The 12,526-nt window shown below is 38.6% G+C and overlaps 1 protein-coding gene across 7 annotated transcripts in view; it reads left to right on the top strand.

Moving 5' to 3' along the window:
* Window positions 1-11,233, top strand: part of PHLDB2 (pleckstrin homology like domain family B member 2) — a 333,831-nt gene extending 322,598 nt beyond the window's left edge. For all 7 annotated transcript variants that reach the window (XM_064289130.1, XM_064287433.1, XM_023551839.2 and 4 more), the window contains 2 exons: window positions 8,267-8,352; window positions 9,275-11,233. In XM_064289130.1, the coding sequence (XP_064145200.1) occupies window positions 8,267-8,352; window positions 9,275-9,415 (227 nt within the window). In that variant the 3' untranslated portion in view covers window positions 9,416-11,233. The remainder of the gene's footprint in view (window positions 1-8,266; window positions 8,353-9,274) is intronic.
* The last annotated feature ends 1,293 nt before the right edge of the window (window positions 11,234-12,526 follow it).

Genomic DNA, 12,526 nt, shown 5'->3' on the forward strand with positions numbered 1-12,526 from the left:
ATTGAACTCTGATACACATTCCTCACGTGTGTTATTGTTTGCCCTGTAAACCCCGTTGCCATCAAGTCAATTATGACTCATCGTGACCCTATAGGACGGAGTAGAACTGCCCCGTAGGGTTTCCAAGGAGAAGCTGGTAGATTTGAACTGCTGACTTTTTAGTTAGGAGATGAACTCAACCACTACACCACCAGAGTTTCCATTTACCCTATAACCCAGTGCTGTCGAGTCGATTCCGACTCATATTTACCCTATAGACCCGTCTAATCTTTGGCTGAAGGGTGAGTACTAAGTTAAATGGGTGACCAGAGGCCATACTTTTGGGGTTTCTCCAGCCTCTGTCAGACCAGCAAGTCTAGGTTGTGTGTGTTTGTGTGTGAATTTGAATTTTGTTCTACATTTTTCTCTCACTCTGTCCAGGACCCTCTATTGTGATCCCTCTCAGAGCAGTTGGTGATGGTAACTAGGCACCATCTGGTTATTCTGGGCTCAGGCCGTGGTAGTTGTGGTCCCTTAGTCTTATGGACTAATCTTTCCCTCATGTCTTTGGTTCTCTTAATTCTTCTTTGCTCTACCTGGGATGGGACCAGTAGATGTATCTTAGATGGCTACTTATAGGCTTTTAAGACCCCAGATACTACTTACTGCAGTCGTATGTAGAACATTTTCTTTGTAAACTATGTTATGCCGGTTGAGCTAGATATCCCTGAATTAGATGTCCCCCCGCCATGGCCCCCAGCCCTCAGCCCAGTAATTCAGCCCTTCAGAGAGTTTGGATGTGTCTGTGAAGCTTTTATGACTTTGCCATGGTCAAGTTGTGCTGACTTCCCCAGTATTGTGTACTATCTTACCCTTGACCAAAGATACCACTTATCTAGTATCTAGTTAATATTTATCCCTCCCCACCCCTCCCCTTCCTTGTAACCATCAAAGATTTTTTTCTTCTGTATGTAAACCTTTTCTTGAGTTTTTATAATAGTGATCTCATGCAGAATTTGTCCTTTTGTGATTGACTTATTTCACTCAGCATAATACCCCCCAGGTTCATCCACGTTGTGAGATGTTTTGTGGATTCATCATTGTTCTTTATCACTGCATTCTATTCCATTGTGTGTATGTACCATGGTTTGTTTATCCATTCATATGTTGATGGACACTTAGGTTGTTTGCATCTTTTTGCTATTGTGAATACTGCTACAATGAACATGGATGTGCACGTGTCTATTCGTGTAATAGCTCTTATTTCTCTAGCATATATTTCTAGGAGTAGGATTACTGGATTGTATGATATTTCTAGCTTTTCAAGGAAGCGCCATATTGTTTTCCAAAATGGTTGTACCATTTTGCGTTACCACCAGCAGTGCATAAGAGTTCTAGTCTCCTCACAACCTCTCCAACATTTGCTGTTTTCTGTTTTTTTTATTAGTGCCAGTAATTTTGGGGTGAGATGGTACCTCATAGTAGTTTTGACTTGCACTTCTCTAAAAGCTAATGATCGTGAGCATTGCCTCATGTGTCTGTAGCTGCCTGAATGTCTTCTTTGGTGAAGCGCCTGTTCATATCCTTTGTGCGTTTTTTAATTGGATTATTTGTCTTTTTGTTGTAGAGGTGTTGGATTTTCCTACAGATTTTAGAGATTAGATCTTTGTTGGGTATGTCATAGCCAAAATTTTTTTTCCCAGTCTCTAGATTCTCTATTTACTGTTTTGTTGAAGTTTTTTTGATAAGCATGCATTTATTTTTTTAGAAGATCCCAGTTATATAGCTTATCTTCTGAAGTTCGTATGTTGCTAGTTATGGCTTGTATCCTATTTATGCCATATATTAGGACCCCTAGCATTGACCCTATTTTTACATCCATGATCTTTATAGTTTTTGGTTTTATGTTTAGGTCTTTGATCTATTTTGAAATAGTTTTTGTGTGTGGTGTGAGGTATGGGTTCTGTTTCTTTTTTTTTTTTCAGATGGACATTCAGTTATGCCAGCACCATTTATTAAAAAGGCTGTCTTTTTCCATTTAATGAACTTTGAGTGTTCATCAAAAATCATGTGGCAATAGGTGGATGGATTTACATCTGGAGTTTTGATTCTTTTTTTGGTCAGTATGTCTGTCCTTGTTATGTCTGTCCTTGTACCAGTATAGATTACTTTGACCATTATAGCTGTATATTAGGTTCTGAGGTCAGGCCTCCTACTTTGTTTTTCTTCAGTAACGCTTTGCTTATCCAGGGCCTCTTCCCTTTCCATAAAAAGTTAATGGTTAGTTTTTCCATCTCGTTAAAGAATGCTGTTGGTATTTGGAGCAAGGTTGCATTGCATGTGTAGATTGCTTTGGGTAGAATTGATGTATTCACAAAGTTGAGTCTTCCTGTCCATGAGCATGGTATAGTTTTTCCATTTATATAGTTCTCTTTTGGTTTGGTGTAGTAGTGTTTTGTAGTTTTCTTTGTGTAGGTTTTTTACATACCTGGTTAGATTTATTTCTAAGTATTTTATTTTTTCAGGGGCTATTATAAATGGTATTGCTTTCCTGATTTCCTTTTTGTGGTTCTCTTTATTGGTGTATAGAAGTCCACCTAATTTTTGTATGTTTATCTTGTATCCTGCTACTCTGCTAAATCATCCTATCAGTTCCAATAGTTTTCTTGTGGAGTCTTTTGAGTTCTGTACATATAGTATCATATCATCCACGAATACGGGTAGTTTTACTTCTTCCTTACCAATTTGGATGCTCTTTATTTCCTTTTCTTGCCTTACTGCTCTAGCTAGGACTTCCAGCACAGTGTTAAATAAGAGTGATGACAAGAGGTATCCTTGTCTTGTTCCTGTTCTCAGGGGTAATGTTTTCAGCCTCTTTTCTTTGAGAATGATGTTGGGTGTTCATTTTGTATAGATGCCCTTTATTATGCCGAGGAATCCCTTCTATGCTTATTGAGAGTTTTTTTTTTTTTCAGGAATGGGTGTTGAACTTTATCAAATGCCTTTTTTTGCTTCAATTGAGATGATCATGTGATTCTTTTTATTTATGTGCTGGATTATATTGGCTGATTTTCTAATGTCGAGTCATCCTTGCATAGCTGGTATGAATCCCACTTGGTTGGGGCTGTATTATTTCTTTTATGTAATGCTGAGTTCTACTTGCTAGAATTTTTTTTTGAGAACTTTTGCATCTATATTCATGAGAAATATTGATCTGTGATTTCTTCTTTTTTTTTTGTGGTGTGTGCCTGGTTTTGGTATCAAGGTTATGGTGGCTTCATAGAATGAATTTAGAAGTGTCCCCTCCTTTTCTGTATTCTCAAATAGTTTGAGTACTACCGGTGTAAGCTCTTCTCTGAATGTTTGATAGAATTCTCCAGTGAAGGCATTCTGGGCCAGGACTTTTTTGTTGGGAGTTTTTTTTTTTTTTTTAATTACCTTTTCAATCTCTTCTCTTGTTTTGAGTCTGTTCAGATGTTCAACCTCAGTTTGTGTTAGTTTAGGTAGGTAGTGTGTTGTAGAAATTTGCACATTTCCTCTAGGTTTTCAAATTTGTTGGAATACAGTTTTCCATAGTACTCTGTTATGATCTTTTTTTATTTCAGTTGGGTCTGTTGTAATGTCCCCCATTTCATTTCTTATTTGGGTTATTTGTGTCCTCTCCTGTTTTTCTTTTATCAGTTTGGCCAGTGCTTTGTCAATTTTGTTGATCCTTTCAAAGAACCAGCTTTTGGTTTTGTTGATTCTTTCTATTGTTTTTCTATTCTCTATTTCATTTATTTCTGCTCTGATATTTATTATTTCCCTTCTTCTGGTGGCTGTGGGCTACTTTTGGTGTTCTCTGTTTATTCGGGTTGTAGGACTAATGTTTTCATTTTGTCTTTTTTTTTTTTTTTTTCATTTTTGCTGTGTGTATTGCTATAAATTGATCTCTGAGCACTGCCTTTGCTGTGTCCCAAAGACTTTGGTATGATGTGTTTTCATTCTCATTTGATTCTGGAAATTTCCTGATTCCATCTTTGATTTCTTCTATTACCCAGTGGTTTTAAAGCAAGGCGTTACTCAGTTTCCATATTTTTTTCCTTGTTCTTCCTGTTACTAATGTCTACTTTTATGGTGTTGTGATCAGAGAAGATGCTTTGTATTATCTCAATGTTTTGGATTTTGCTGCAGGTTGTTTTGTGACCTAAGGTGTGTGTGTGTGTGTGTGTGTGTGTGCTTTTTTTTTCTGGAGAACATTCTGTGTGCATTGGAAAAGAATATATACTTTGCTGCTGTTGGGTGGAGAGTTTGCTATATGTCTATAAGATCAAGATGGTTTTTTGTGGCCTTTACATCTTCTGTATCTTTGTTGAGTTTGTTTCTAGATGTTATGTCCTTTACCAAGAGTGGTGTGTTGAAGTCTCCTACTATTACTGTGGCACTATCAATTTCTCTTTTCAGTGCTGTCAGAATTTGTTTTATGTATTTTGGAGCCCTGTCATTAGGTGCATAGATATTTAGTATGTTTATGTCATTACAGTGGGTTGTCCCTTTAATTATTATGTAATGTTCTTCCTTGTCTTTTATGATGGATTTTGGCATAAAGTCTATTTTATCTGAGATTAGTATTGCCACTCCTGCTCTTTTTAGGTTACTGTTTGCTTGATATATTTTTCCATCTGTTGATTTTTAATATATTTATGTCTTTGGGTCTAAGGCGTGTCTCTTGTAGACAGCATATTGATGAGTCTTTTGTTGTTGTTCATTCTGTCACTTTCTGTCTCTTTATGGGTACATTTAAACCATTTACAGTCTGTGTGATTATTGATAGGTATGAATTTATTCCTGTCGCTTTGTTGGGCTCTCCTTATGGTGCTGAGGTTTTCTTTGTTTCTCTTACTCTTCTGTGTTGAGTTCTTTTTGTTCATGGATTCCTTTTTGTTCATTTTATTATTGTAGATTTTGTGTTTACTGAAACTATGTTTTTCTTCTTTATTTTGATGAATAGGGTTGTTAACTTTCTTTGTGGTTACCTTGAAATTTTCCCTTATCTTCCTAGGTTTGAATCAGTCTTTTATTATCTGATACTGCCTTGACTTCCTCTCCATGTGGAAGTTCTGTACCTACACCGTGTGTTCCCCCTTTTATTGTTCTGATGTTGTCATCATTTACAGATTGATGTCCCTAGCTCTGTGGTTTAAGTCTTTTAGTTTTGTTTTATCCTTAAGATTTCATTACCTAGGTTGGTATCTGGCTGATACTGTCCTGTGTTCTAGATTTAGGTTGTTGTCGCATGTTGTTGGTTCTCTAACAGACCAAAAAACCCAATCTGTTGCCATTGAGTTGATTCCGACTCATAGCGACCCTATAGGACAGAGTAGAACTGCTCCATAGAGTTTCCAAGGAGGGCCTGGCGGATTCAAACTGCCGACCTTTTGGTTAGCAGCCATAACACTTAACCACTATGCTAACAGAAGGACCCCTTTAATAATTCTTGTAAGTTTGGCTTTGTTTTTATAAGTTCCCTTAAATTCTGTTATCTGGAAATGTCCTAATTTCACTATTATAGTTGAACAAGTGTTATGCAGGATATATTATCCTTGGTTGGCAATTTTTTTCTTTTGAGGTTTTATATATATCATCCCATTGCCTCCTTGCTTGCATGGTTTCTGCTGAGTAATCAGAGTTTAGTCTTGTTTCCCTTTTGGACTATTCATTTTTCACAAGGTGCTCTCATGATTCTTTTTCTTTGGTTTTGCCAAGTATAATTATGAAATGTCTTGGTGACTTTCTTTTGCAGTCTGTCCTATATGGAGTTCGTTGAGGTTCTTGGATGGTCAGCTTTTCATCTTTTGTAATATTAGGGAAGCTTTCTGTCAGCAAATTTTCAGTGATCCTCTCTGTGTTTTCCATTTTCTCCCCCCGTTCTGGAATTCCAATCATGGGCAAATTTTTGCTCTTGATTGTATCCCGCATAGTTCTTAGGTTTTCTTCATTCTTTTCCCTGATTTTTCTCAAACAAAGCGACAATCGTGGATTTGTCTTCAGTTTCACTGATCATGGTCTTCCATTGTTTCAAATTTGCTCGTAAAATCTTCTGTTGTGTTTTCCATTTCTGAAGTTTTGTAGTTTATCTTTTGGACTACTGATTGCTGTTTTCGCATGGCTTCTATTCATTTTGATATTTTGTTCTTGTATTTGTTTCCTGAGTTCTTCCTTTGCTTTGTCTTTGTTTTCCTTCATTTTAGCTGTTTTGGTTGGTTTTGTCTGTTTTCTTGATCTCTTTCTTAATCTCTTGAGGAGCCCTGAATGTTGGACTTTTGAATTCCCTATCAGGTAGTTCCAGTGCCCTTTCTTCTGCCAGAAGATCATTTGGTGTTTTATTTTGGTCACTTACTGGAGCCATCTTGTTCTCTTTTCTAATATGCTTTGATACTGTCTGCTGTGCCCAAGAGATTTAGGTATTATTTTCTTTATTTATTGATTGTAGATCTGTTTGTTTCATCCTGCTTTTTGTTTTGGTTGGTTATATCTGGGCAGGTGGGCTGGGTGTGCTTTGTGGCTTACTTGTTTGTGGTCACGATAGTTCTCACCACCTTGTCTGGATGTGTAGGGCCAGTCGCTGGCTATGGTGCAGCAGGGCAGGTCCAGCATTGGGGGGAGGGGTGGGAATGGGCCGTTTGTCTGCAGGGCAAACCAGGCTGGGGCTGAGGGCTGGAGCAGGGCCCGGGGTGGGGTGGGCCAGTTACCCTTGGGGTCATGGGGCCTAACTAGGCAGGGCCTGAGTTGGTGGGGAGGGGCCTGGGGGTCTGGGCTGGTTCTCCTCAGGGCCACAGGGCACACAGTGAGGCAGGGCCTGAGCTGGGAGGGAGGTGTCTGGTGGTCCAGGCCGGTTCCCCTCAGAGCCATGGAGCATGGTAACATGGGGACAAGCCAGTCAGGAGGGGTGTGTGGGTCTGGGCCAGTTTCCCTCAGGGCCGTTGAGTGTGGCTGTGTGGGGCCCAAACTGGCCGCTAGCATTGTGGGGGTTCGGGCCTATTCACCTCAGGCCATGGAGTGTGCCAACACTGTGGCTGGCTGGGAGGGGTCTGAGACCCAGCCAGCGGGGCTGAGGAAAGAGGCAGGAGGAGAGTCAGGGCAGAGACAGAGTGGGCTAGATGGGGGAGGGCAATAGGGTGGATTACTACTGTGGTTCCTAGAAGTTGGAGCTGCCGGGATGGGGTGTGTTTCTTGCCACTCTTCACCAGAGAGATTGGGGTTATAGGAACATGTTCCTTTGGTTACTAGGTGAGAGAGTCCGGGCTCCTCCTTGGTTTGCAGTCAGCAGATGTGGTCTTACTTAACCCTGTGTGTGTCTGCACTGGGCCTCTATCTCCTATTGGGAATTCTGTGGAGGTGCCTTCCTGTGTGTGAGGTTGTTGTCTTTATTTCAGGGTAGCCAAACTGAGTTATGCAGTTTGGGGGGGAATCTCCACTCCTTCGCCATTTTCTATCAGTTTTTTCTTCTCAGTGACTTCTGATCTTATCCTTTATGCCTTCATTTAAAGTTCAGGGTTCCTGGATTGATGTCTGTGTCTGTTTTACTTGGTTTTCCAGGTCTTGGTTGCATTGGAATGGCTTAGTTAGCCTGACGAGTCCACCACCTTGGCTCCACCTCACAAAATAATTTGAGAACTTATTAGATCATGGAGTAAGACTGTTTATTTGCTTGGTTGATGTTTCTGTTTTTTGGTTTTGTTTTATTCTGCTTTAATGGCAAAACAGTATGGAAAATGCTGCCTTGAAAAGGTTTTAAGTTATTGACATGAAACTCTACTGTGATTAGGAAAAAAATCAACACTAGCATCCTCAACAAGAACTTTGACAGGAAAGAAGTATAACTAGAATTTTACTTCTAAATTAAAAAAAAAAAAAAAACACTTAAAATTTCATTACAGTAGATCCGAATGTTAATATATCCATTATAAAGACATTCTTTGAGGTTGTAGGTAAATACTTTGTATTGTGCCAGTAGTGTTTATACTTGGTGTACTAATCCAAAAGTCAATATTTCTAGGTTGTCTTTTGTCTGCTAATTTACAGAAGAGCCTTGGGCAAAGTCACTTAGTCCCTTTGGTTTGGGGCTGCTTATTCAATCTTTTTTCAGTGTAGAATAGTGCAAATGCAGTAACCCAGATTATCTGAGGTAATCTTAGATAATTTAAATGCTAAGTAGATATTTTAATGGTGATAATTATAATGAAATTATAATTTTTCCTGCCCATCAGTGGTGAGAAAATATTTTAACACTTATCTATCATTGCAGACAAGCATGAAGCTAAATTAAAAGGGATAATATATTTTCAAGCCATTGAAGAAGTATATTATGATCACCTGAAGAATGCTAATAAGGTAAATATTGATCTTTTTATGTTCCTAGAATTTTAAATGCATAGTTGGGAAAAAGATGTTTTTGAATTCTAAGCAATTTGGGTTTGTTTTTCTGGCATAATGGATAGATATGTTCAGAATGGTGCCAGAAAAGTAAACACAGAAGTACCAAGGACAGCTGAAAAAAAGGCACGGAGAAGTGAGGAAATCTTCTGGGCCTGTTGGTTTGGGGGATTCTGCAGAGTGACTCCTTTTTAGTGTTCTAGCAAAAAGTTACTACAGGTAGTCCCCAACTTATAATGGGGTTCCATTCCAACAACTCCGTCATAAGTCCGTTCTGATGTAAGTCGAATACTTTTTTTTCATTATTATTGCCTTTTATTATCGGTATCTTTGTAAATGCAATCTTTATTTGTTTTTGAGCATCTGCAAGTGAATATCTGAGAATGATAATGTCAGCAAATTACACATAATATTGTATGTAGTACATATTACTAACAATAAGATATACCAAAAACAAAACACAACAAAGACCAGACATTCATCAGTACAGTTCATTGGCACTTGAATACATCATAAACCAGGGACTACCTGTACATAGGTATGAGGCAGATCATGAAGAAGGCTCTTAGTAGGGCTAAGAATACTGTCTTTTGAGTACCTGCTATCAGCCTGGTATCCTTCCAGAGCTTCACAAACTGACTGCTAAGAGGAATGGGGAACTCTCTGTAAGAGGTTTTGTTGCAGAAAGGTCAAAAAGATGGTCAAGACTGAGAACGGTGTTGGGGGCCAGAGGATGGTTTATATGAGATAAAAAGTAATGCTTACATTGATTTCTATAAATGGGAACTTTTACAGAGAAAGCAGCCTTCACATATGTCTTATGTCATTTAGTGTTCTAATTTCAAGATGTTTTACATTCTTTTCCTTTTTTGATTTTTAGAGTCCAAACCCATTACTTACTTTTAGTGTCAAGACGCATGACAGGATCTATTATATGGTGGCCCCATCGCCGGAAGCCATGCGAATCTGGATGGATGTTATAGTTACTGGGGCAGAAGGCTACACTCACTTCCTGTTGTAGTGAATTGGGGCAACAGTCCACTTCAGGGCATACTGCAATAATCTCTTACAAGAATGAAGCCATATTCAATTCCAGATGGAAAGACCCAACAAACCCACCACTTTAACTGTGTATAAGCAAAACTGTTCTCATATTAACAGGAAGTCATCTACAATGGAGGATGAAGGGGTTTTAAGTCAAAGCTTGATCATGAATAGCAAAAGAACTGAAGCACCTGTGAAAAAGAGAACACTATTTTGATAAATAGCATCACCTACAGGAATATTTCTTACAAACTTTTTTTTTTTTTTTTACCAGTTGTTGGTTTTGGAGAAACAAACTAAATAGTTTACAAAAATGTCTGTATGCATTTGGAAATGTAAAATTAGTTTAACACCCTAATCGTTACCACTAGCTTTGATATCTTGGTTTTTTAAAAGGTGGAATTTTGCTAAAGGTAATTTTATAAATATAGACAAATGAAGACTTGGGGGGTGGGATTGGAGGGGAACATATTTTAGGAAGAGATTTTGCCTTAATTTTTGAGTACCGCACCAAAGCCAAAGACTTGGCCTGATTTCTGTTTAACATTAGTAGTTTCAAGTGGTGAACTGCATTTAGAGACATTCTACCTTATCAACTGGAATTTTCATGCCATCACGTGCCCAGGAAGTTCACTTTGAAGAGTTATCACCAGCATAAGCTGCTGTACGTATATAGCAAGCTACTCTGTGTAAAAGAAGAGAGAACAAAACGATGCATGTTTTAGAAAGAAGCAGGCTTACACATTCTGTCACATCGGGCAGTTTTAAATAAAAAGAATATTTAGTGTTAGGAGCTCGTTTTGCCAGAGATTTCTCCATTCCCAGTGCTGAGAATAAAGGCAGCCAGTAGCCAGTTTCTTCTGGCTTGTCAGAGCTCTTGGTTGTGGAGCGCACCTGTTCATCGCAGTCTCACTCGATATAACTATGAAATCAGAGCTCTGTTTCTACCAAAGAACAGACTGATCAGAATTCTTATTTGCGGGAGTGGTGTAGTTCTATAAAAAGGCAAATGAAATTCAACATAGCATTGTCTGTAGTGTACCATTTTATTACGTATTTCTTTACAATTAGCCTTTGGTTTTTAGAGTTAAATTAATTTTTTGTTGAGTAAATGACTTCAGGCAAGTTCTTTTTGTAATGGTTTTCCAAGTGCCGTGAATACCCGTTTATCTTGTGTGTGTCTGTAAAAATGAATGTACTCTCTCCTGAAAGAAGGCAGTAGGTAGAAGTAGAAAACAATGACCTTATTTACTAGTTCAATGTGATCTGATTAGATCTGAAGTGTCTCTCTAGAAGATCTTTGTCAGGCCTGAGTACCATTCTTTTTTTTTTTTTTTAACTTTCAGGGTGGTTTGCATACATGTTGCCAATAATAAGAATTTGCAACTGGATGACCAGTATTTTACTTGAAAGTGAAGGACGAAAATTACAATTGAAGAAGACATTTTTATAATCTGTTTATTTTTTTCACAGATCACCTCTCTACCCTGTAGTGATCTAAGAGAATAAGATGCAATTGCTAAAATGTTGTTGGTTAATGTAAAGATGTGACTTTTCTATACTGTACTTTGCTTTTTCACATGATCGTAAAGGTATTCTAATCAACTTTGTATCTTGCATGATGTAGTAAGCTTTTAAATACGTGTGTTAAATATGTTAAATTCAGATTAAAATGTTGACCTGATTTCACATTTAAAAATAAACTCTTCCCTCATGTGGAAGTTACCTATAAGTAACATTATGGAGCAAAAGTCAATGGTAGAATCTAAATAAAGATTGTTGTGTGTTAACATTATGATTTGTAGTTCATAAACTGAAGTAATTAGAAGTAGTATTGTAACTCAGATAAGGTTCTTGCCTCTCACTGGTCAAGAATGAGCAGGTAAGGCACATAGTTTTCCATATGAGCAAAGCTTTATTGAAGAGGCTTGCAAGTGGAGACAAGGAGGGCCTAGAGTAGTGCTTACCCTCATCTCACAGAACAAAAGACAGGCCTGAGTTTTTAAAAGTTCTTGGGTGGGAAAAGATTCATGTTTATTCATAGACACAGCTGGGGAAATGTTAACTAAGGTGTGCATGCAGCAGCTTTCCTAGATGGCTCCTGTCCTGGAGGCCTCTGGGATTCGTAGCAGGACTTATCATGGGATGTCATGCCTGCGCAGTCTCTTGCTCCCTGGGTTTGATTCCCTGGCTGGGGCTGTAGCCCCTCACTGCTTCTGATGGAAGGTCACACAGCGGTCACAGGTGGATGTTCTGTGCATGTCCCTAGGCCTGGTCTTCTCCAGCTGCTTCTGAAAGGCAACTTTAAAGAAGTTTGCAGGCTATTTTTAGATACCCCGCCCCACTGTTCTGGGGAATGGCTTTGTTTCTGTGCCCTGGCCCATTTCTTGTTATTTGCAGATTTGGGGGCCCCTGTTCCTTGTCTTACTAATCCTCTTGGTTCCACACTCAACCCCCTATTGCGTCCATTATAGTATAGCCTATTTCTCTTTTACTTGCTTCTCCTCTAACCACACCAGTCTCTTCACTATTTCTCAAACAGGCACCCTCCTATCTTAGGGCATTTGCTCCCTGTTTTAATATCTCGGGTCACATTCCTATTGCTTAAAATGAAATAGACCTTGAAAATATCTGACATCTTATTGTTTCTTTGTGCAGATGCACTTATTACTAGGGATTGAAGGACCATGCGTACTTATCCTTCTAACAGGAAAAAAAAAAAAAAAATGATGCAACTGTGAAGTAAAGCGATGAGACTTTATTTGGTAATGTGGGGACATCTTTTGTCTCTCCGAACCAAGGTAGCAGATTCCCAAGAGAGAAACTGCTTTCCCCAATATGTCCTTTCACCCTTTTGTATGTTAATGAAGACAAACTTGAAACGGTACCCAGAATAGAAGAAAATTTGTCTCCTTCAAGCCCACCACTGTCAGTAGAAGCATCTTGGCCACAGTTTTTCCTGGTTTGTTAGGCTGACAGCTATGAATAAAGAAAATGATCCCTGGGTTTTGTGTTTTTCCCACTATGATGACTAGTCAGATTTTTCATTTTGCTGCACATGAAATGACAGGAGACCTTCAAAAGTAGA

The sequence above is a fragment of the Loxodonta africana genome, chromosome 1, assembly GCF_030014295.1.
Source record: "Loxodonta africana isolate mLoxAfr1 chromosome 1, mLoxAfr1.hap2, whole genome shotgun sequence".
NCBI classification, from domain to species: Eukaryota; Metazoa; Chordata; class Mammalia; order Proboscidea; family Elephantidae; genus Loxodonta; species Loxodonta africana.